General features: G+C 46.2%; 1 protein-coding gene across 21 annotated transcripts in view; it reads left to right on the forward strand.

The window, feature by feature from the left end:
• The window catches only part of LOC147417935 (uncharacterized), a 260,362-nt gene that overhangs the window by 116,117 nt on the left and 118,778 nt on the right, over window positions 1–25,467 (forward strand). For all 21 annotated transcript variants that reach the window (XM_086506524.1, XM_086506523.1, XM_086506516.1 and 18 more), the window contains 6 exons: window positions 3,466–3,630; window positions 3,719–3,973; window positions 4,310–4,593; window positions 4,698–4,926; window positions 5,966–6,190; window positions 6,287–6,429. In XM_086506524.1, coding sequence (XP_086362650.1) covers window positions 3,466–3,630; window positions 3,719–3,973; window positions 4,310–4,593; window positions 4,698–4,926; window positions 5,966–6,190; window positions 6,287–6,429 — 1,301 coding nt within the window. The remainder of the gene's footprint in view (window positions 1–3,465; window positions 3,631–3,718; window positions 3,974–4,309; window positions 4,594–4,697; window positions 4,927–5,965; window positions 6,191–6,286; window positions 6,430–25,467) is intronic.

The raw sequence follows: 25,467 nt of genomic DNA on the forward strand, positions 1-25,467 counted from the left end.
AGGGAAGCAATGCCCTAATGACATGATTAATCCACAAAGAGAAGCAAACCCAAAGCTCTGGCGGTCCTAATTGTGTTCACACACATCACTACCACATATATGATAACAAATTCCCGTGGGAGTGATGCGGTGAACGAGAGCTGTTACATAGTGTATAGGGAAGCCATGCCCTAATGACGTATGATTAATCCACAAAGGGAAGCAAGCCCAAAGCTTTGCGGAAAGCTTCGAACTTCTCACGAGGCAATGCCTTTCTGAACAGATGTGCAAGGTTGTCCTGTGTCGGCACATAAGCCAAGATGATCTCTCTTGCTGAAAGTCTCTCCCTCATAGTGATAATGCACCTCAGTGTGCTATATGCGACCATGGAAAAGTGGGTTCCTTGTAATTGCCAATGCGCTCTGACTGTCAGTGTAGATGATGTTGGCAGTGCCTTGTCCAATATTCAATCCGAGTCCGGAAAATCGTGTAAATGTGGTGGCAATGATACTCCCTTGGGGTTAAACAACCCAAGATGTAAAGTGCCACTCAAGTAGCAAAAGATGCTATTAGCAGCGTGCCAATGCCTAGATCTGGGCTGAATATCCGGCCTCGTATTGCATACATAATAAGGCATCCACCAACAATAGTCTGATAAAGAGCGACATCATCAAGATCTCTAGCATCATGAAGACTCGTTCAAACATGTTTCCATTGGAGTAGCTATAGGTTTGCAGTCCTAAGTCCAAACTTAAATAGTGAGGCGGTTCGGGGCGGACAACAAGAGAGGCGGCTTCTAAACATCCCTCCAAGCTTCTGTGTAGCTCAATTGGGGCTAGGGAAACCACAAGCAAAAAAAACAACAAAACCAGAGCCAAACAAGTGAAGGGGCACCACCTAGTTATGGATGCGAACTAGGACGCAAGTGATATCTATCTCTTTATAACCAAGCACGCAAAGAGAGGGGGATGCACACTAGCCACACACACCAAATCAAACGTTCACAGCCTTCAGGATTTGAGAGCGAGTGAGGTAGAGAGCATAAATCAACTTAACAATTGGATCCTAGCCTTAAAAACTTGATGCTTACAAGCTTGGGGAGAATTAGAGAGAAGACACATAGCTTGTTCTTGTTGCCACTATACACATTGTCTTAGGGTTGCGGGAGCCCTCTTACCATACCGCCTTCTTACAATGGATGCTTAGGCAACAAATCAACAAGCCCTCAAAACTTTAAGCAAGAAATGACACCACAACCTTTTAGGACAAAATTTACCTTATACAAGCCAACAAGCCAACTTGCCATGTCGATTTTGGAGAAAAGGGTTGTAGCCGTGGTAGACGATTGCATCCAAACTATCAATCTTATTTATGAACAAGAGCAAGCTACAAATGTGATGGAGAGTATGGTATAAAGAGATTTTTAAGCCTTGGAGAAGTTGAGATGTATCTATTTTCACAAGCGGTTGAAGAAGCGGTCAGCATGATGAGCTGTGCTTGTCGGTAAAGCTATGTCATCTTGAAGAACTCGGACACTTGATGATAAAAACCTCCATTTACAGAGGTTCTTCTTGAGTTTTCTTGCTAATTTTTTTGGATTTCCAAAAGATTGAAGGGAAAATGGTAATATCGATATATATGTAGAGATATAGGGAGTGCATAGGGGTGTAGAAATGGAGCGTGAAGGCTATGGAGATGTGAGAGAGGGGGCAATGGTGAAGAGGATGAGAGAGGGAATGAAAATTTACAGGTTTGATGGAGGGATGGAGAGAAGGGAGTGCGTGTTTGTGCAAATGACGGAGTGTGAAAAGGAGTGAGCAAAGATTAGGAAGACTCTTGTGTGCATTATGTGGACATACTGGGGTCCACCAAAAATTTCGTATCTCCTAGCCATAAGCTTGAAAAGTTTTGGAAAAAATTGGACAAAATTCTTCAAGTTATGGGCTATAACTTTTGTGTTTGTCACTAATTTAAATTCGGATGGGAGATGGATGCAAAAAATCATACTAAAACTTGTACAATTCATGACTGCAATAGTCTTCTTGTGGCCATTTTTTGGTTAAACCTCCATGTGGCTCCAAGAGTGTGTGCCTCCATGCATCATTGCATGAAATTGATAATTGAGATGCCCTTTACACATGTATGGATGAGAATTTTTGGTGAAATAAAATATATACAAGAGGAAAGAACATACAAACTAGTGCATTGACTTGTGATAGGATTTTAAGATTAAGAGCTAAAAATATATAAATAATATAAATAATAAAATAAAAAAAGTATCGCTCAATTAACATGGTAGGTGATTGTGAATTTAATTTTCTATTGTGAAGAAAAATAGATATATTAGATAAGAAAAAATTCATCTTGCAGGAGTGAAATGATTTTTTTGTGGATTTTTCTAAAGTGGAGTCACACCTAGCTTAGTGGAAGCTTGAGTGATACATCGAATGCATAAGATATATACATGGATGATATTAAAATATGTTATGGATGGTAAAAATGTAAAGTGGCTTAATTAAGCCTGGTAAAAACACACACCTAAAAGAGTATACACATAACTCTTATATAGTAGAGTAATTAAAATTATAATATAACTAGGCCCAAGGTAAGAGAAAATATCTATACGCAAAGAGTGGACCAGAATATTTTTAGGTTTTTTTATTTAGGCAAAGTTCCAGCGAGACTCTTATAGCTTCCACAAATACATGCGCATAGTAACTTGGATGCCTGCCTCATCTGACCTTAAACATATACTATACTCAAAATGTATAGAAATCAATGAGCAGCTAGATAGTTTCATCATTCCTTGCAACACATACAAGAATCTCAAGAAGTGTAGGCATAGAGAACGGCATGACTAGTGGTTATGCCTTACTGTTTGATGCTAGCCATTGCCAGTGGAAGAGCTAATCAATATAGTCTTCACAACAGGATGAGCTGCTTTTGCTCAGACCTCAGTGACCCGAATTCTGTTTTTGTCTGTCTTATAGTCGTTGGCAAGCATTAGGGAGAATGTCATAATCTGAACCACAGTTCCATGTGTTGTTGAATTCCAATACATGCTTAGTTGTTCTAGGCTCTACCACTTCCACTAATAGTTGAATGTATATCTTTTTGGCTCGTAGGTGGCCAGTTTAAAATAATGCTAGGCCACATAGAACTTTAGATGTCTGAATATCCGTTACCTTTTTATATTGTGGTTTGTTCTTCTGTCCATCCTCATCTTCTTTCTCCTTGGTAATTTTTGGAGTAGTCAATGGAATTTTTCTCGCATTTATTGAGAAAAACTATTGTACAATTCAATTTGTATGTTTGGATTTGTATCCTTGTGAATTCATCCCTGACAGCTGTTGACACACAAAAGTTTTTATCAAAGAGGGAAGGTAGAGACTGCAGAGATTGTAAAAAATACTTTAATGTATGTTTTTCTCTTCAAAGATGTATGCTTTTAATAGTTTGATTGCTAGTGTATGTTTTTCTTTGCAGGTAAACATTCCTATGGTCTCTTCTCTTCGAAATCCAGGAATGCGAGATAGACACTGGAAAAAGCTTAGTGATAATCTTGGATTTGAAGTATCACCTCATGCTGGCTTCACCTTAAGCATGGCTTTACAGCTAAATCTTCCGTCTTTTATGGCTATAATCGATGAGGTAATATGGATTGAGTATTTGGGGTATCACGTACATATTTTCCTTTGATGCGTAGCCTTTTCAGTGAAAAGAAGGGTATGGTTGGCAGGTCAGCGAGTTTGCAAGCAAAGAATACTCTGTGGAAGTTGCACTGGATAAGATGCAAGCAGATTGGATAGGTGTCAAATTTGACTATGTCATGTGGCGGGATACAGGAACTGCCATTTTGCGTGGTTTAGATGATTTGCAGACCCTGTTAGAAGATCACATTGCCAAAACACAGTCAATGCAAGCATCACCATACATTGCTCCTTTTGAAGATCGTGTGAAGCTTTGGCTTGGAAAATTGAATCTGGTTCAAGAGGTTTGCATGCCTACCGTACTTTTCAACTACAAAATAGTAGGTTTTACAGAAACTTCACAATAATTTTTGTTTATAAAGTAGAAGCAACAGACTGAATACCATTTGTTTTTGTAAGCACCCTAATTTTGCATAAAAAGTAGTTAGTTTCATTATAAAGAGACAGATCCAGATCTCTATATATTGTTTACAGTTAACAAATCGTAATCTGGATAGGTTTGGGCAATGCTGAGAGCTTCATAGATTGATACCCTTTATCTGTGAGGCGTGCAATTATGCTCTGCCGGCTTGTGCACTTGCATCATTGCATGCATTTAACTACTGTTTGCTTTCATCCAGATTCTCGATGAATGGATAAATTGTCAACAACAATGGCTCTACTTGGAGCCTATTTTTGGCTCGGAGGACATCATGCAACAGATGCCGGCAGAGGGACGTAGATTTAGAGCAGTTGATTCGTCATGGAGGAGAATCATTGACAAGTTAATGAAGAATCCTGAGGTACTTGTTGTGGGAACTGATGAAGACCTTTTAAAGAATCTGAAAGAAGCCAACAAACAGCTAGACATGGTACAGAAGGGATTAAATGAGTACCTTGAAACCAAGCGATTGGCTTTTCCAAGGTTTTCTTCGAATCTAGCCCAGGAAATTTTTGCCTACTGTTTTTCTACTTGCTCGGGGAAACAAGGTTTTCACCATCATAGATTCTTTTGATTTCCATGCACAGATTCTACTTCCTTTCCAATGACGAGCTTCTGGAGATATTGGCTGAGACTAAAGATCCTTTAAGAGTTCAGCCATTCTGTAAGAAGATATTTGAAGGCATCCATCGACTTGAATTCCAGGCTGATCTTGACATTAGTGCCATGTTCAGTGAAGAAGGCGAGAAGGTTGGCTTTGTTGAAACTTTCAACCCCAAAGATGCGCAAGGTGCAGTTGAAAAATGGTTGATTCAGGTTAGTAGAATTGTGTAATCTGCATATCAATTCTTAACCTGATTTGAAATTGTAAATTCCCCCCCTCCCAAAGAAAGATTCAAGTGGTATCCTCAATGAAATTCACCTCACCCCTACCCACCCATGCTTGCTACTACTTTTGGCACTGGTTGAGATAGCTAGGTCCATGGATATCTTCATTGTACTCCTCAAGCATGTTATTTTTCACCCTGAGATTAGAGATCCATTCCTCCACCTATTCCTGGTGTGGGTGGATACCTATTACACGCCTAGAGGTGCTGACTGCTGTTAGAGCATGTACACATGCATGAGAGTACTTCTTCTTTAAGGTGCAGAAGGGACTGCTCTTTTGTGTTGCGGTTCTTTTGCATTGCGGGCAAGTCTTCCCTGGTCTTGAAGTGACTTTCCATTGAATGGAAATTCCAAAAGTGGAATTGGTTAGTGGATTATAGGCCCAGCTTCTGAGGAGGCAGTTAGAAAGGGCGGGAGGTTGTGGCCTTTGGGACACGATCGTTAGTGCTTCTAATGTGGGACCCTAGGGAGTGGCTATGAAGGGATTTCTTTTGTGCATACCCCCCCCCCCCCCCCCCCCCCAACCAAAAAAAAAAAAAAAAGAAAGGATAGAAAAACCAGTTCACCATCCTAGGGTACCTTTCTTCCATTACACTGCATGACTTGGCCGTGACATTTTGATGGCTAGACAAGAGGCCGTAGTAGCGGAAGCATAGCATTGGTGTGAGCGGAGCCTCACGGTTCTTTCGGATTCCTGGACTTGGCTTTGGGCCAGCCACTAGTTGTGCTGGGTTACTGTAATCCAACGGTTGGTTGCATAGAGGGACGGGAGTGGGTGTCTAGAGACGGCGGTAAGGTGTCTGGGTTGCTTATTAACAAGAAAAGATACAAACCATCTACAAAAAATAAATGATTATTAAGAGGAAGAAAGTAAAGCTTTCAGGACTCTATAACATAACCACTAATTTGCCTTGTTTTACCAATAGGAATTGGTAGTTATCAATCATGTTATAGTTTTCTGTGACAGGTTGAAGAGGCAATGAGGAAAAGCCTAAAAGACGTTACATGGCATGCATACGAAGCGTATGCAAGGCAAGAAAGGGTTGAGTGGGTGCTTTCTTGGCCAGGACAAGTAGTTTTGTGTGTCTCGCAAATGTACTGGACTGCAGAGGTTGCTGATAGTATTCAGAAAGGAACATTGCAGTCGTATCAGCAGAAGTGCAATCAACAGCTCCAGTTAATAGTGAGCAAGGTGGGGCGCTTGTGAGACTCGAATCTTTGTGCAAGCTCACATGCTTGCAGATATTGAAACCAATTATGCTAATTTTGCATGTCTATTTTGTTCCAGGTACGAGGTAAACTCACAAGCCTTGAACGGAAAACCATTGGAGCTCTTATAGTTATTGATGTACATGCACGTGATGTGGTCAAGAGCTTGGCAGATGCTAATATTGCTGATGAAACAGATTTTGAATGGATAAGCCAGCTCAGGTATGCCTGAACCCAATTTGCTTCTTGATGAACAACAAATCCTAGAGTTATAATGTATTTCTTGTTTAGCCCCACACGTAGATCAAAGTGTCTCTTAGCCATTATCAGAGATTTGGCTTTTACACTTTCATTCCTCTCAGAGGCTGTTCTTTTCTTTTGAAAGAAAAACCATTTGGTTAGGTGCAGTAAACATGCCCAAGAGCTGAAGTAAAGCGTCATGGAGAGATGAAGAATAAGAGAACTTAACGAACAAGGAAGCCTGAAAATAGTCTCTAAGGTGACCCGCCCACAGTCTATAACCAACCACCTTATCAACCAAGCAGCAAGTGTCCAATGAATCATGGATTGTACAAGTGTTGGAGAAAATCTGATGTGGGCAAGTCTCATTTCAGGATTGTGGATATCTTCCCAATGGGGAGAGACTGTTTCAGAGCTCGGTGCGAGACATCAAATCAGGCATATAAGTTCCTAACACAAAGCCTGTTGGAATGGAGCATAACTTTTTGCTATCTTTATAGGTGGAGACAGGGCATGGATCTGTCTGGTCTAAGCAAGGCTCTTGCATTTACAGTGAGATTAGCTGGCCTCCTTCCAGAGTTTTGGCCAAAGGTTGGAAGGAGTTTTAGTGTGCTTTTAGTTGAGGGTAAGGCCCTATCTGATGGAGGTCATAAGAGTGAGGGTATTTATTACTTCTTGGTAGTGGAGTAAGTGAGAATGGAATAGCACTAGTAATCAAATGTTTTTATGCTTTATCTTGGGGGATTGTGCCCTCAAGATGTTAAATTAATAGAAGATGTTCTCCCTGTTAAAAAAATAAATGAAGAATAAGAGGAGGTTATCAAACTTAAATACTCTAGTAATCAACATTTTTTATGCTATACCTTGGGGATTGCGCTCCATCAAGATGTTTAATCAATAGAAGATGGTTTTTCCATAGAAAAAAAGAAGAATAAGAGGATAGTATCAAACTCAAATACAATCGCTGCAACTAAGCCGTGCGCGTCCTTCGTATTTGAAAATATGTTGGCTTCCATGCCTTGAAGTGCTGCACATTTTTCAAGACAGTCCTCATAGAGATGGAGGTGAGAGGCCACTAAAATTAGCCTAGACTTGTCGGCAGTGGCCCGGTTAAAGGGGAGAATCCCTGGAGCTGTAGCAAAAGCAAAAAGAGATTAAGAAAAGCAAAGGTTACACGAATTTGATGGAGAAAGCAAGGTTATGTAGAGAAAAGGAAAAGATAGAGAGAGAAATGGCGCCAAGTCAGAAAGAAAAAGAAAAGAGCAAAGGAGATACTTTAAAAAGGGCCAAGCTAGTACTGTGATAGTTTCGCATGGGGCTCTGATGGATTGTAGTCTCTCTTCGTCCATCCTCAAAAATTCTGCTGCATATAGCACGAATGAGCTCCCCTGCCGTCGCATCCTCCAAATCATCCTTATGGGAAAAAGGGCAATTGCTGGCCGCTAGATGGCCTTCTAAGAAAAGAGACCAATGGCTGCATCATATAGCCATGAATGAGGTCATTCTCATGAATACATACAAGAGCAGTTGTGTGTGCATCAGAGTGCTAGTATGACCACCGCACAACGGCCCAATTCAATATAGGCAGCCTTTAGTGAAGTTTTCTTGACCATGAGGACCATGCACGGGAACATGGATGTATACCTCTTCTTAGAAAGCCCTTAGTACTTTGATTTCCTAAAGAAAGATGTTGGAGGCTCCAGGCTGCTATTCACTGCTACGCTCCTTTCCCTCTCGCCAAAGCACAGTATATTGTGAGATCCGCAGGCGTTTTCATTTCTTATTCAAAGAGGTATTTTGCCCCGTATCCCGCTTCATGTATTACTATGATCAGAGGTGCTTAGGTCCCTTCTTGCTGGAGATCCATAGACTCAGAGAGACTACCCTCAGGAAGAGGACCTACACACAAAGGATCCAAATAGAGGCAGGTCATTACTTTTTACAAAGGGACTACTCGGGATGGCCCAACACAGGTGACCCAGTCACACCCTCATTGGGCATCCTTCTTGATCGCACCATCTAGCTTGGCTGCTCACGACGCTCAAGGATGCGAGGATCTTCACATCGTAGACGGAGTCTACATCGGAGTCTACGGAGCATCGTTGAGCAACATTGAGCACTCCCCTCCAAAGAACTGACTATGAAGGTCATTAGGGCCATACTACAGAGACCCGTGAGAGAGTTCATAGATGATCATCATTGTATACTTTCTCCATTATGCACCTCATTAGTCCTCAAGTGATTGTGCCCCTCCCCATATGTTTTGAGAAGATGTATTATGCGACGATAATGATGATGATGAGGATGTAGGGTAAGTTCACATACCTTCCCACTCTAAGTACCCGCATTTATTTATGTTCCCTAGACATTGTACTAGAGTCACACATGGATCCCACTTTTGGTTTCATAGGTCATTTTGGCCATTTGACACTCGGAGCAATTATTGAGGGGGAAGATCACATAAGAGACGGCTCTATTGTTGCTTTGTGGATTTCCGCAAAGCCTTCGATACAGTGCCCAAAGCTTGATTGATGCGCAGACTGTAGGAGATGGGGGTACTTATAGATTGATTTGGGGGATCATGGCTCTATACAGGTCCTGGTGGGACATGTACACACTCCAGAGGGGATTTCTGATTCGGTTCACTCCACTATTGGGGTGAAACAGGGCTGCCCGCTATCTCCTACACTATTTGGCATGTATGTGGATGACGTTTCTGACTACATTGAGAGGGATGGTGATAGAGGAGCACAGTTGGCAGGGACATGGGTCCCACTATTGTTATATGTTGATGATATTTTTGACTCCCTGGAGGGGATGCAGCGTCACTTAGAGGCTTTGGACACACTTGCTCATAATAGTGGATTGTCTGTTAACTTGGGGAAAACCAAGGTTATGGATACCACACCATAGTGGGTCAGGAGGTTAAGCAATCCATGACTGCCGGTGAGTAATGACTCCTAGAAGTACCTCCCTCAAAAGTCGGGCTCTTGTCTCTGTGCACTCCTTATCATATCAGTTATTTTGGGGTGTGCTTCCAGAACGTCGTCGCTGCCCAGGCTCAGCATGGGGGCATGCCTCTGCTGCTGCATCCTGTACTGTCTTTGTCAATATATAAGTGAGATCACCTAAAGGTCTCCCCGGATCCTCTGTGCATAAGCGTCTATAGATACCATCTATGTAGACAGAATCAGTCTGCGAAGCAAAAGTGTATCGGGTATGCGTAGGTGTCTGCCAGTCGAGCTGTACTGAACTGGAATGAGACGGTAATCGTGAGGGGAGCATAATCTACTGCTACCCCAATAGACCTGGGCCTGACTGTAAAGTCCTGAATAGAGGGTATGAAACTGGGCTAAGCCAAAACATAATCCACTGTGTTGGTTCCATGTCTATGAGGAAAGCAAGTGAACCACTCAATGTTGAAAATCTGTGTAGGCCATTCAAGATAGACAATCCATATGCAGTCCCCAAATCTGTCAGAGATATCCCCCATATCCAGTGTGCTTTTCATCCTGTGAACACTTGGCCAATCCCATATCACTGACATCCAATTTTCTCAACATTTCGTCTTGAGTATCGTAGAAAGATGCCTGAGACTGGCCCGTCCTGGCATTGAAGTCTCCCAAAAGAATGACATCTCCATCCCTAGAGAACTCCCATATGTCCTCATCCAATATCATGTAGGGTGACTCCCCCTTGGACGATGCATAATGAGATGTGCCGGGGGCAAAATATCATATTGCAATGTAGAGTGTCCTCCCTGTCTCCGCTCTCACTCTTACCCACATATATCTGTCCTGCATTTCCCTTCCATCAATACAAATGAGGGGCTGCATCTCCTCCGTGAATATGACTTAAAGAGGAACTCAGAGCAGCTATCCATCCCTAGGGTGTGCACTAACTTCCACATTTTGGGACCAAAGCCCAAGGCTTTCATGACAGCTTCAATGTACTTCCATAAAATTGTATTATGCACCTTGTCTAGGTCAAGCTAAAGGAGCATGCATTCTTGCTCGATGAAATTTGCATACTCGATGAAAATGATTGCTGCCATAATTTTGTCATAAATTGATCCTCAGATGAATCCATGTTGGTGGGGGTTGATTACTTTTGTGTAGGATTGGAGAAAGCCTTAACGCTCTAACCTTGTCTATAATCTTGTAAGCAAATGTCATCATTGAGATAGATTGCCAGTCTTTTAAGAAAGAGAAACATACTAATTTGGGAATGGACTTGATTAGCCCTTTTTCCATGCTAGCATCCATCTGTCCTTCAAGAAAATTCTTGTTCGCCATCTGCGACTCCTGACCCCCATCCTCTATGCGTTCATCTCACTTCTTGCCCACAAGTAGTCTCCCAATGGTATCCCGTCACTCTAGGTAATGTGTTGTCAAGAGTGTGATGCGTTTCCGTGTAAAAAATAATGTCTCTTCTATTAAAGCTATCCTCAAATGTGCCTACATCTAGCTTCATTGATCTGTTACAATTCGATGTTGCCATTTTAAGGTTGGTCCCATAGGTCTTGCACCGTCATGCCATGCGTTTTTCCAACATCACTTCTCTCCCTCCCCTGTAGAAAACAATTTTTACTTTCTCCCTCTGGCATCAGCTCTTGCATGTGTGCTACCTGTGTTAGAGTGAGGTCATCACCCAAAATTATCCGAGTTTGCTTTAGTGTTGGTCTCTCCTTCAGGATTTCCTTCCTAGCTTCTAGTGTAGGGAAACGTATAATGAGTGCCTTTTTCCTTGGGCCTTCCTTTCTCATCACTTCCCTTCTTGCAAACCTCCAAGCACTTGTATGTGTGGGTCCAGAAATACCCATGCGCTTCAAGAGCTCTTGCACTTCTTCTTCTACCTTTCCCGTGTCTTTAAGACCCGTAACAAGCACAAAAAGAGAGAGAGAGAGAGAAATGAAATGAAATGAAATGTTATATTAACGTCTTCAAAAGGCCATAATGACCTATGAGACCCGAAAGTTACAAAGTGGTGGATCTGATACAAAGTCAGAGTAACAAAATAACCTACCAACAGTACAAAACAAAGATATATACTATGGGGTCCTAAGCTGGTCGATGTGAGCCAAGCAACAAACTAAGCAAAAAATGGGCGGCTTGTTGGGATAGCTGAATAACAAGAGATCTATCATCGGTCGTTGGCGAATCTCATCAATTTCCTCCATGGTTAGTAGTCTGACCGGGCGTCTTGCATGCCTGGTGTAGCGCGGATAATGTGTCGTGCTCTCTACAGTGTGGGTGTCCCCAGTGCAATGTGCGTGACAATCTCACTCAAACAAATGAAACCTCTCTCAAACAGAATGAAACACAGAAACAACGGATAACAACACAGAAACAATGGATAACAACAGAGACACAACAGTGGACCAGAACATGTGGACTCGACTAGCTCCAAGAACCTTGTACAGACTCTGGCGTGGCAGCACACTCCGCTCCAGCCCAGGACTCACAGGTACAAATGGGTGTCGAGGCTCAGATGTGCAGGGATGGTGAAGCAGTGCTCTGTGTAAGACTCTCTAGACGACTACGTGCAAGATAAGCTGGAACTATCTCAAAACGACTACTGATATGTACAACCATAGGAGCCACCAACGGCCCATAAATGTCCAGCCAGCTAAGTCTATCTCCAAACTGAGTGGTGGTGGTGACCTGGCCACGATGTCCACTAGACCACCGTAGGTACCCTGCCACGTGTCACTCCCAGCCAAAGGGTCCGTCCAGTGTGAACCAGACCAACTGTAGCTAACTGTCCAACTGCCTGTCTTGTGAAGTGACACTGTAGCAGGCTACAGGTTGCCCGCCACAAGACTGGTCACCGTCTCGGTGAGCCAAAACTGAATGAAACTGCAAAAGTAACTATATGTACCATGAAAGATGAGGTAAGAGCACAGTCCTGTCACCCAAGGGAAAGGGTCGTCCCCACTGTTGCTCCAGAAGCTTCCGGATCGGGAGGATCCATCAGATCAATAGTGTAACCATGCGGTTGCTGTCCTGTGCTTTGCATACCTTGATTTCCTGTGGTTGTACCAGCCATCTGCTGCACAGCAGATGGGAGTACCTGCCCTGAAGTGAACTCCGGACGCCTAGTAACGCAACCATGGCGGTGTGCACCAGTAGCACCATCACAGCAAGGAACACTCTGGCTCTGCATGTGTGGCATCTGGATCTGAGACTCTTGTTGAGTGAAGTACTGGACCTGGGGCTGTGGGTAGTGTCCCATGAACTGCTGAGAGGGCTGAGAGGGACCTGCTGGGTAGTGTCCCATGAACTGCTGAGATGGCTGAGAGGGACCTGCTGGGTAGTGTCCCATGAACTGCTGAGAGGGCTGAGAGGGACCTGCTGGCGCTGCAAAGGTGGCTGGACTCTGGACCTGTATCCCTGGCCTAGTCCATCCATATCCCACAGTAGCCTGGGTAGGCCTGTTATCATACATAAGCATTTCTTGAAATCCTTGCACCTGTGCTTTGAGGTCATCAATGATTCTCGACTTTATCTTCAATGCCTGTTGTAGTGCAAAAATCGTTGCATCTCGATCTGCGATGGCACTCTCGGCAACTCGCAGGGATCCCTCCATAGCTGCGTATGTGGCGGAGTGATGCTGGTGGGTTGCAGCTAGCTGCTCCACGCCTAGCTCGATGGTGGCAATAGCAGCTCTGGAGTCCTGAAGCAACTTCTCTGAAAGCTGAAACAGAGAAGTGGAGTCGGTCCTACCTGAAGATCCCTCAGATGGATGTGATGTTGGAGGGCGCACATGAGGCATTGCGGGCGAGCTAAAAGTAGGTGCAGATGGTGGCACAACCGGCGAGCTAGAAGTAGGGACACTCGGTGTAGAAGGTGCTTCAGAGATTGTTGTTGTAGGTGCAGCGAGTGATATGTTGACCGGTGTAGGAGTGAAGATGGGAGAAGAAGGAAGAGGATCCTGTATGGGTGAAGTGACCATCCTCTCTTGAGGAGCGGCAGTAGACACTGGTGTCGGCACAGCAGAACCAGGTGTAGCAGTGGACGTATGACGCTGAAGATGTACCCTAGTCTGCTGTCTCTCAGAAACTGGCAAGGAGAGTAGAGACTTCACTGTATCCTTCATCACTTTCGCCTTGATCTTCTTTTTCTTGGTGACTGTGGGGTCTACTTGCATGCTCACGGGTTTCCTTTTCCCTTTCGGGGTTCCCTGTTCCTCATCCACTTCATTTATGTTGATAGGTATGTTTATGATCCATGCCAAGAGAGGCGCCGCAAAACATCTAAAAGTTAACTGCACAGACTGCACTTGGGCCCGAAATCTTTTAGCCCTAGACTGCAGAGAGCTGAAGAGAATTTGGTGGAATCCACATGGGATAGTGTGGATTAAACAGTATAGCCCGTCGTAGTGGGAGAATGTAGTGAGAATATCTGTTTGTACCTTGTCTTCTTTGGCATCCCGAGCCAGAAAGTAATACCTGAAGATTGCGAGAAGCCGTCTGTTTCGCTCATAATTTGGGTGATCCGAGCTCAATAACTCTTTACATGCTTGAATTGTCGCGTCCTTGGGCAACAAAGAGAAAGTGCGAGTAGTAGACTTCACAGCTGGAAAGTTGGTCATACCCATGGCATGGCCAAGCCTTGTAGCTGTTAGCTTGTGGCCCCGGACCTTTGGAAAGTTTTTCAGCAGTTGATGTATCAGTTCTGCTGGAATAGTATCAGGTAGATTTGCATCAGCCAATTCTGTGAGACCCAGAGTCCGTAGCTGAGCAGTCGAAAGCACCTCACTGAGAGATGGTCGAGGTTGCTGCATATGAAAATGTAATGAAAATGCTGTGCGATTTTTTGAAGAAGCAGGCCTCTTGATCTCATGAGTGATAATTTGCGGCTTTTCTTTTTTCTGAGCCACCTTTGATTGTTCCTCTGGATCACTGGAAGCACCTGACTCTGAATTTACATCTGAATCCTCAGATGCTGCTGAGTCTGCTTTGTAGCTTTCATCACTTGGGTCACTGGAGGTAAAGTCATCTATGTCATGGCTGCTGCCGCTTGCAGATACTTCATCTGCTTCGCTCTCTGATTGTTCAACCCGAGCTTTTCTCCTCGTCATCTCTACCTTTTTCTTGCTACCCCTGCCAAGGTGAGGTCTGATGACAAACAGAGGATGACAAACAAAGCCGTTGAGTAGCCAATGGAAAAGTAGTAGGATGCAGACAATTTAGATTTCTCCGGCTAACTCGTTAGGCTGGGCGAGTAATTTAAGGTAGGGTAAATTCGAACCAGGCGAAAGAGGACGGTTAGGGCGATAGGGTGCTGGGAGAGGGTAGGGGTGAGAGGGGAGGATAGGGGCGAGAGGGGGTGCGGGAGAGGGTAGGGGGCGAGAGGGGAGGATAAGGACGAGAGGAGTGCGGGAGAGGGTAGGGGCGAGATGTTTGGATAGGGGCGAGAGGGGAGGATAGGAGAGGGTAGGGGGCGAGGGGTGAGGATAGGGACGAGAGGGGTGTGGGAGAGGGTAGGGGTCGAGTTTTAGGATAGGGGCGAGAGGGGGTGTAGGAGAGGGTAGGGGGCGAGTTTTAGGATAGGGGCGAGAGGGGAGGATAGGAGAGGGTAGGGGGCGAGAGGTGAGGGTAGGGGCGAGAGAAGGGGGATAGGGGCGAGAGGGGTTGTATGAGAGGGTAGGGGGCGAGTTTTAGGATAGGGGCGAGAGGAGAGGGTAGGGAGCGAGGGTATAGGGTAGGGGCGAGAGGGGAAGCTGGGAGAGGGTAGGGGCTAGAGGGGTTTAAGTAAGGGTAGGAGGCAGTAGGTAGGGGCGAGGGGTTGGGAGACTAGGGTTTATTAAGGTCTAATGGGAGTTAGCACAACAGTAGCAAAGTGCTAGCAGATACAAAGATAGGATAATTTTGAGCAGGTACGAAGAGAGGACTCAGATAAAGAAGGGTATTAAGGCTTGCACTGATCATTAATAGCCAGCTTTGGAGCACCAAAGAGTACTTTCCCCCTTTCTTTCTTTCTGCAGCAAAGCTGAAAGTTTATTTGCACCAAAGGTTTTTTTTTTTTTTTTTTTTGGGGCAATTGGAATCAAAAGTTCTTTGCCAAAACTCTGTCATATTCTATATATAGACAGCCTCAATCGTCGTCTAAGCAGTCGTCTAAGCAGAATGCCCAAGTAGATTCCACTTTTTTCAAACTGAACAAAAAAACACTCTGACTAGAAGCTTGACTGATAGCAGCAGTTTGGAAGGACCTTAATATTTGACTGCAAATAACACTTAGGATAGAAACAATTAGAGGAGCGACTGAACTGTTGAAGTTCCGATAATACCCAATTACCAGGAGGACTGAGTGGAGAAAAGATATCTTAGAGGAGAGGTGGAAACTTACAAACATAACAAAAACTGAGACAGTAACAGAACATCTATTCTGGTGGAAAGCTAGAGGGGAGGAGAGAAATGGGCCATCGAACCTACAGATGGCGGAAAGTTGCATACCCTTTACTCAGAGGAGTAATAGCACTTGATTCTGGAGCCATTTACCAGTGGCAAAGGGACGCCTTCCAAAGTGACTAACTGGACAGCCCCCTGTGGCAAAACCTCATGTACTCTAAAGGGCCCTTGCCAAGCTGGAACCAGCTTCTTTGCTTTTTTCAAATATTTTGCCTGATAAAGTAGCACCAATGTGCCTTGCGTTATTTTTGGCTTTCTGAGGTGGCGATCATGCCACGCTTTGCGACGAAGTTGTTCCGCTTGCAGAGCACGAGAAGCTAAAAGGCGGCTTTCATCCAATAAGGTGAGACGGGAGATAGAGGTAGATTCCATGCCCTCACTTGCACGCAGACTGCCCACCCTAGGGGAACCGGAGTTGAACTCAAATGGAGATATGGCTTCCAAACCGAAAGCGAGTTGAAAAGGCGTTTGATTCGTTGTTGCTTTGAAAGATGTGCGGTATGCCCAAAGAGTGCCGTGCATAGCCTGAGCCCACGATGCTGGATGGAGATGACATGCTTTCCTCAGTAGAGCTATCAGAACCTTGTTGGTGCTCTCGGCCTGTCCATTGGCTTTAGGATAATAAGAGCACGACTTGCGATGAAAAATCTTGTAATTGGCCAGCAAATTTGAGATCATGTTATTGACAAAATGAGTGCCTCTATCACTGGTGATCTCTAAGGGACATCCAAATCTGCATAAAATATTTTCATATAAAAATTTTTCCACTGTATTGCTGGTGCAATCCACTGTCGCTAGTACCTCTGCCCACTTTGTTGCATAGTCTGTAGCCACTAGCAGATATTTGCGATTACCGGGTTGAGCTGGGGGATATATTGGTCCCACAAAGTCCAAACCCCATCTCTCAAAAGGTAGCCACGCCATCGAGACCTGCAAAGGGCGGTTGGATTGCTTACTCGGCTTCGGCCCACATCTTTGGCACACATCACAAACCTTAGAATATGCTATTGCATCCTTAAAAATGTAGGGCCACCACAGACCACTCTGTAGTATCTTCTGAGCAGTGATGTGACCAGGGTAATGGCCACCAGTGGGACCATTGTGGGCATCCTCCAGAATATGCTCCACCTCATGAGGTGAGACAACGCTTCAGAACACCATCTGGTCCCGCCTTGTAGAGCTGGCCCCCGATCAGAGTGAAAGGCTTGGACTTCAACAACAATCTCCTCTTTTGCAGTGGGGATGCCCTCTCTGGGTACAGCCCAGCAGATAGAAAATATAGGACCTCGCCGTACCATTCCGGTGTTGTATCTATTTTAAAAAGACTGCTATCTGGAAAGTCATCCGCAATCCCGGTAGCTTCTTCGCCTGTGTAAATGCGAGAGAGGTGGTCAGCCATTACATGATGCTTACCAGGACGGAGTACCACTTCAAAATCAAACTCCTGGAATAGGAGGAGCCATCGCCATACTCGACCTGCAACCTGTGGCTTATTAAGTAGATAGCGCAAGGCATGGTGATCAGTGATAACTGTGAAGTGGACCCCTAGCAAATAGTGACGAAATTTGTGTAGAGCATACACTATAGCCAATCCTTCCCTCTCTGTGGTGCTATAGTTTCGCTCTGCTTTGGTGAGTAGGCGACTTGCATAATGTACAGGGCGATCCAAGTTGAACTCTTTGCTAGGCTGAGTTAGCACAGCACCCACAGCCAGCAGACTGGCATCTGTATGCACATGAAAAGGTAGGGCCCAATCCGGGGCAACTAGAATAGGCGCCTCAGTGAGACGTTTTTTGAGGTATGCAAATGCTTCGGCCTCAGGTGTTGACCACCGGAAGGGAACAGCAGCACTGGTGAGCCGGGTCAATGGTTGAGCCACCTGTGCATATATACGTATGAACCTGCGATGATAGCCGGTGTGGCCCACAAAGCTCTGAACACCTTTGGGATTTATGGGAGGAGGTAACTTCAAGATGGCCACTATCTTCTCTGGGTCCGGTGCCAAACCTTGAGCAGACACCACATGGCCCAACAGTGTGCCCTCTGTGACCAAAAAATGACATTTGTTCGGATTGAGCTTCAAACGTGCCTCTCTGCACCTGAGGAAGACTGCAGAGAGCTGAGCAAGATGCTCCTTTAGATTTTCTACTGGGGTCGAACATTGAGCACCCGAGAAGGTGGAAAAGTCATCCATGAATATGCGAAGGTGATCAGTAAGCAGAGGACAAAAGATGAGATATACTATGCGATTGAAAGAAGGCGGTGCATTTTTAAGCCCAAAAGACATCCTAGTGTAGATGAAAATACCCCAGGGAGTCACAAAAGCTGTTTTGATTTGGTCGTCAGGATGTATTCCTAACTGATTGTAGCCGCTGAACCCGTCCATAAAACTATACAGTACATGGCCAGCGACATCTTCGAGGACTCTCTCAGTAAAAGGTGTCGGAAATCCATCCGGGATTGTGACCTTATTCAGAGCCCGATAGTCGACACAAACTCGAATTTTGTTGGACTGCTTCTTTGGGGCAATAACCATAGGAGACAACCATTCTGAGTGCTCTACTGGTACAATAATACCTGCTTCTTGCATCTTTTCCAACTCGATTTTGACTGCTTCTGCATACTTGGGATTCAGTTTGTAAGCACGTCCTCTGACTGGCTTAGCCCCCTCAACCAGAGGAATTGTGTGGACTCCTAGCTCTGCCTGGGATTCCTTCTAAATCATGGTAAGACCAGGCAAACACATCTTTGAAAGAGCGCACGAAGGAGATTACCAGGTCGAGTAGAGCGGGGTGATCCCATAACCAAGTGGCTAATAAGATGGGCTGATGGCTGTCAGGGCCTCCTAGGTTGACCTCTCTGACTGGGTCAGGCGGTGCAGTGGTCGAGGCTGCGTTAGGTGGAGAAGATTGTGCCGCCTCTGTTAGCCTTTGGACATTATGAGCTGGCGTCTGATCAATGTTGAAATCAGCATACTCTTCCTGCAACCAACCTGATGGAAGCTCTGCAAATGGTAAATCCTCAGATACCTCAAAGTGCTCCGGCATGGGTGGAGAGTCAGATGGAGTAGAGGCTAAGGAGGGAGCTGGGGTGTTGGCCAACTCTTGCAAGGGAGACTTTTTTCCCCTTCTATGGTGGGTTATAGGCTCACCCAGGCCGACGGTTTCCATCAAGGGACCCTCTGAAGGATGGGCACCAGAGACCGGTCCACTTGGTTCTGACTCACTTGAGACTGGTCCACTTGGTCCACGTGGTTCTGGCTCACTTGGCTGACCGGGATTCTTGGTCTGAGGTGTAGCTTCAGATGTAGGATCAGGGGGATAGGGTGAATCTGTTGGCAAAGGTTGAAGAGAGACTACATAGCATTGCATCGAAGAGGTGGCTTCTAACCACTGCAGTAAGTCTTCATCGGACCCATCGGGAGGGACCGGCTGGTCCAAGTGAGGGTTGGACTCTACTGACAAAGAGCTATGCTGAACGACCGGATCCATACCTCCTTCGAGACGAATTTGTTGCATAGGAGAGCCAGGAGTGTGTATCCACATGGCGTCGGTTCCCCAGTCGTGAAGTGCTTTCGTATGTCGCAGCCATGGCCTACCAATCAGCAAGGGATAACCTCCCTCTACTAGGGGAAGATTAACTACCACAAAATCCAAGTTAAAAGTGAAATCTTGTACCTTCAGAGGCACCTTGTCGACTATGCCCACTGGGTAGACTGTTCTCTGATCAGCCAATGTAACAGTGAAAGGAGCAGGTCGGGTAGGCTTTAGACCTAAGGCCATCATAGTGAATTCGGGCATCAAATTGATTCCAGATCCTCCATCAACGATGACGCCGGATAGCTGGTGCCCAAGAATAGATACAGTGAGGCGAGGACTTTTATAATCGGTGAGGGGAGCAGATGGATAGGAAATCAAATAGGACTCTGAGGGCTGTACAGGGAGGTGCCCGCCACTAGGCCCAGCCCCCGGGTACAGAGACTGAATGACTAACAAGGTGTCACTTCTAAGTGTTGCATCAAGCCTTAGCATGTCGTATAGTGACACCTGCTGAAAAGTATTTTTCAAGATGGCTTCTGCTGTGGGCTTGGCGCCTTCGAACTGGGCTCCTTTTGTGACCTTAATCTGTTCCAAATCAGCCACTGCTTCTAAGAAGGCTCCATCAATGTCAGATAACAAGGAAGTTGGTTTGCTCTGAGCAATTGGGAAGGACTTGTCCTTTGGGTCAGGTAGACCAGAGTGAGGAAGTGGAGACTGGCGAGGTGGACCTGTGGGTAGACTGACACCAAGAGCTGCTCTTTGTGCCCGAGTAAGGACACCAGCAGGCTCCTCCACTTGCAGAGGCTTAACCACATGAGTAGCAGGTGAAGGTTGAGGCACGGTGTTCACAGTAATCAAATTTATCTTCGGAAAGGTGAATTCGGGCTAGTTCTGAGTCGAGCCTGAAGACGTGGATGCCCTTTGCTTGGGACAATCTTTACTGTAGTGATCCTTCGAATCAGGGCAATGACGACAAGGAGGGGACCCCTCGGGTAAAGGACACTTGCTCTGATAATGCCCATATTCTCCGCATCTGTAGCAGAGTATGGGCCGATTGGAAGGACGAAACGGGGGACGAGGTGGTTGCTGCATGGAATTTGAGGCTGAGGTGTAGAAACTTTGGGGAACTGAGGGAGTACTGGCATGGTAAAAACTGTGGGGTGCAAAGTTGTTGTGCATACCTTGCTGCATAGGGGGTGTTGTCAGCAGAGGAGGCAACTGGTTTTGATGGCCGTAGGGTGAGACTATGTTGGATGCAGGTGCTAACCCTTGTTGGAGAGAAGGACCAAGATTTTGTTGTATTTGATGCAATCCCTTGAGGTAGTAACAATCTTTATCCTCATGTCCAGCTTTTTCACAGAAGTGGCAGTAAAACTTAAGGGGGCATTCCTGTGGTGGGTGCCCTGGAGAGCGGCATGAGCTACACCAAACCATAGCCTTAGTCTCTTGCTGACACTTGAGCTCTTCTAACTCGCGCTTAATCTGTTCCAATGCCTCATTATGTGTAGGCTTCTCTTGTCTAAGAGAGAAGGACCTCTCCTCTTGAAGAGCTCGTTGTAGCTTTAGGGCTTCCAGTTCCCTACGTAAAGAAGTTAAAGGATCAGTAGGACTACCTTCCGAGAACACAGAGGAAGTATCTATTTGAAGAGAGTTGTTGAAGAGCTTCCTAGCTCCCTCTATTCTAGTAGCAGCTGCGATGAACTCGTCGAGAGTGGCGTCGGGTCGGAGACTCTCTCGGAGTTTTTGCTGAGAAGTTTTGGGAAGCGCCTTCTCCACCCACTTTTTAATCATGAATTCACCGGGTTGTTGGGGAAGCTTGGCCACCAGCGACTTAGTTTTCGTCATAAGCTCCGCAAAAGTCTCCTCAGGTTTGAGCACCATGTTGGCCAACTCATCCAACACCTTCTCCTGGTAGTCACCTGGCCTGAAAGCTGCACAGAACTGCTGTCTTAATGCTGCCCGAGTTGCAAAATGGTTCTCTGCAAATTGGCTGTACCATTTATCTGCTAGGCCATCCAGGGTGGATGGAAATAGTACCAAGTAAGCATCTTCTCTGTTCAGCCCACGTCCCCTACAGAGAGATACAAATCTTCTTGTATGGTCATCAACATCTTCTGAAGACAGCCCTTTGAATGTAGGGAACTTGATGTTCACCTTGGCCAAAACACTAGCTAGTGGCTCCATGATTCCTTGCTGAGTCTGTTGCACAGTAGCTTGTTGTAGAAGAATAGGAGAGAGCTTTTCCGGAGAAGGTGATCGCGAAGATGGGGAACCTGATGAAGGAATGGGTGATGTGATATGTGGAGGTATAGGTGATGAGGTTGAAGGATTTCTACAAGGTGTCAAAGGTCGTCTTCTGTGATAGTACTTCAGAGGGCTCAGTAGTGGGCTTTGACGCTCAACTGACTTCCTTGTATGTGTCATACAATGACCTCCAAACCAACCAAGCTTTGGGCAAGAAACCTTGAACTGACTGAAGACTGGTCTAGACTCTACTAGACCATACTAGACCAGACGAGTGTCTAGACCAGCTGGACCAGGGACGAGGAGGACTAGACCAGGGTCTAGACCAGACAAGTGACTAGACCAGCTAGACCAGGGTCGAGGGGTCTAGACCAGAGACGAGGGCAAGCTGGACCAGGGCGAGAGGGGACCAGACCAGCAAGGCGAGAGACTTAGACTGCACAGGCGAACTACTCAACAGAGTGAGACTTCAGTTGAGGTCCCACCGTGATCGCCAAAATGAGAACACCTGTAGCGCGGATAATGTGTCGTGCTCTCTACAGTGTGGGTGTCCCCAGTGCAATGTGCGTGACAATCTCACTCAAACAAATGAAACCTCTCTCAAACAGAATGAAACACAGAAACAACGGATAACAACACAAAAACAATGGATAACAACAGAGACACAACAGTGGACCAGAACATGTGGACTCGACTAGCTCCAAGAACCTTGTACAGACTCTGGCGTGGCAGCACACTCTGCTCCAGCCCAGGACTCACAGGTACAAATGGGTGTCGAGGCTCAGATGTGCAGGGATGGTGAAGCAGTGCTCTGTGTAAGACTCTCTAGACGACTACGTGCAAGATAAGCCGGAACTATCCCAAAACGACTACTGATATGTACAACCATAGGAGCCACCAACGGCCCATACATGTCCAGCCAGCTAAGTCTATCTCCAAACTGAGTGGTGGTGGTGACCTGGCCACGATGTCCACTAGATCACCGTAGGTACCCTGCCACGTGTCACTCCCAACCAAAGGGTCCGTCCAGCGTGAACCGGACAACTTGTAGCTAACTGTCCAACTGCCTGTCCTGTGAAGTGACACTGTAGCAGGCTACACCTGGCCAGCGTGCTCCGAATTTTCGTCGTAGCCTCCGTCGATGCTGTGTAGTTCTTCGCAGTCACGGGCGCCTGGATTTCCCCAATTCAATCGCTCGGTCAATCAGTGTGCCTCTGGTGTGAGACGAGGGGGAGCTCTGCTGTCGGAGTGGCTCTTGCGACTGTCCCGTGTCTGCTCTGAAGAAGTCTGTGATCCGTCTTTGAGACTGGCTAGCCTCGCCATTCATCAGGCTATCTTTGTGTCTGCGCAGCTCGAGCAAGAACAAACCCAGACATCTTTGATCTTTGTATCCCATGACTCTTGAGAGTGGTCCAAAACCCTCTCTGAACAAGCAATGGAAGCGGCCTCATATCTCGTAGTAGATGGGGCAGCGGCATGTATAGTGTAGCTCTGTCTCAGGTTCCATGTTACACAAGGGGCATGTCCTATCCTCTGCTGGTACTCCGCTGTATCTCCCAGTTTCAATCCGCAACTAGTGAGAAGCTGTGCGTAACTGGCCAATAGCACATCGTATCCCATGAGACAAGTGGGTATCCATGTATCTGGGTCTCGTCACAAAACCATCTTCCGTAAGCTGGAGAAGGTGGTCTCTGTAGAAAGCCATCTTCGTGCCCAATTCCCGTGCTGGTTGTATCCCTGTTTTTTTGGTGTCTAGCTGGGTCAGGTCTTAGCGGATGAGCTTGGTGATCTCTGATTGTGTAAGAGTGAGAGATGGTGCATCCAATGAGTAATGGAATGGTAGTAGCCTCTCTATGCTGAACCCATGTGCCTGAAACCATGATGTCATCTCCCCATACCAGCATGTTGTATCTCCTTGTATGGCTAACTGTCGAGAGGATTCAAGTACTATGCGAGCATATCTGTTTCTAGGAAGTTCCCATGTGCGGTTTATGAAGGAGACTGTTCTGGTGAGCGCCTCCACCACTAGTGGGGGGGCCGCTAGCTCTGCTCGGATAATGGCTCGTGGTACTAATGCCTTGGCTCTAATGAGCCGCGAGATCATAGAGACGAGAGGTTTCTCCATGTTCTCCCATCCGTCTGTGCGACCCCGCCTCCCGTGGTGATCCAGTGAAGGTCCCCATATCTCGGTTCCATAGAGCAATGCTGAAGCCACCAAGGTGTCAGAGCCAGAGCTTCGTTCGGGGCTCCTGAAACTGAACCTGCGAACACATCCTCTCCAATCTACCCAATGCTGCGTGGGCTCTAGTAAGTCTGGTCTCAGCTGCGCTTCTGAGTGAGGATGCAGGTCCGCTAAAAACCACTCCAAGGTAAGTGTAAGCGTCTGTGTACTCCACAGTCTCCTGGCCGTCTGTGAATGTAGGTGCTGACCTCCTGATCCACTGTGGGGTGGCATGTATAGTGTAGCTCTGTCTCAGGTTCCATGTTACACAATGGGCATGTCCTGTCTTCTGCTGGTACTCCGCTGTATCTCCGAGTTTCAATCCGCAACTGCTGAGAGGATGTGCGTAACTGGCCAATAGCACATCGTATCCCATGAGACAAGTGGGTATCCATGTATTTGGGTCTCGTCACAAAACCATCTTCTGTAAGTTGGAGAAGGTGGTCTCTGTAGAAAGCCATCTTCGTGCCCAATTCCTGTGCTGGTTGTATCCATGTCCTCCTGGTGTCTAGCTGGGTCAGGTCTTGGCGGATGAGCTTGGTGATCTCTGATTGTGTAAGAGTGAGAGATGGTGCATCCAATGAGTAATGGAATGGTGGCAGCCGTCGATGCTGAACCCATGTGCCTGAAACCATGATGTTATCTCCCCATACCAGCATGTTGTATCTCCTTGTATGGCCAACTATCGAGAGGATTCAAGTGCTACGCGAGCATATTTTTTCTAGGAAGATCCCATGTGCGGTTTATGAAGGAGACTGATCTAGTGAGCGCCTCCACCACTAGTGGGGGGGCCGCTAGCTCTGCTTGGATAATGGCTTGCGGTACTGATGCCTTGGCTCTAATGAGCCGCGAGATCATAGAGAGAGAGGTTTCTCCATGTTCCCCCAACCGTCTGTGCGACCCGGCCTCTGGTGGTGATCCAGTGAAGGTCCCCATATCTCGGTTCCATACAGCAATGCCGAGGCCACCAAGGTGTCAAAGAGACAGAGCTTCGTCCGTGGCTCCTGAAACTGAACCTGCAAACACATCCTTTCAAATCTACCCAATGCTGCGTGGGCTCTAGTAAGTCTGGTCTTAGCTGCTCTGCTGAGTGAGGATGCAGGTCCGCTGAAAACCACTCCAAGTTAAGTGTAAGCGTCGGTGTACTCCATAGTCTCCTGGCCGTATGTGAATGTAGGTGCTGACCTCCTGATCCACTGTGGGGTGGTATTAAACACCATAACCTTGGTTTTACCCAGGTTGACAGACAAACCACTTTCGTGGCCAAACGTATGCAAAGCATCCAGTTGACGTTGCATTCCCTCTGGGGATTCGGAGATCAACACTTTGTCATCAGCATATAACAAAAGTGGAATCCATGTCCCTGCCAACTGAGCACCTTCATCTCCATCGGTGTGAATGTAGCCAGAAATCTCATCCACATACATACCGAAAAGAGTAGGAGAGAGCGGGCAGGCCTGCTTCACCCCAATAGTGGAGTGAACTGGTGTAAAAAGTCCCTCCGGGGTGCGTACATGCCCTACTACTGATTTGTACAATGCCATGGTCCCCCAAATGAGTTCTGTGGGTACTCCCATTTCCTGTAGTCTGCGCATCAGTCT

The sequence above is a fragment of the Adiantum capillus-veneris genome, chromosome 30 (assembly GCF_014529385.1).
Source record: "Adiantum capillus-veneris isolate H3 chromosome 30, ASM1452938v2, whole genome shotgun sequence".
NCBI lineage: Eukaryota > Viridiplantae > Streptophyta > Polypodiopsida > Polypodiales > Pteridaceae > Adiantum > Adiantum capillus-veneris.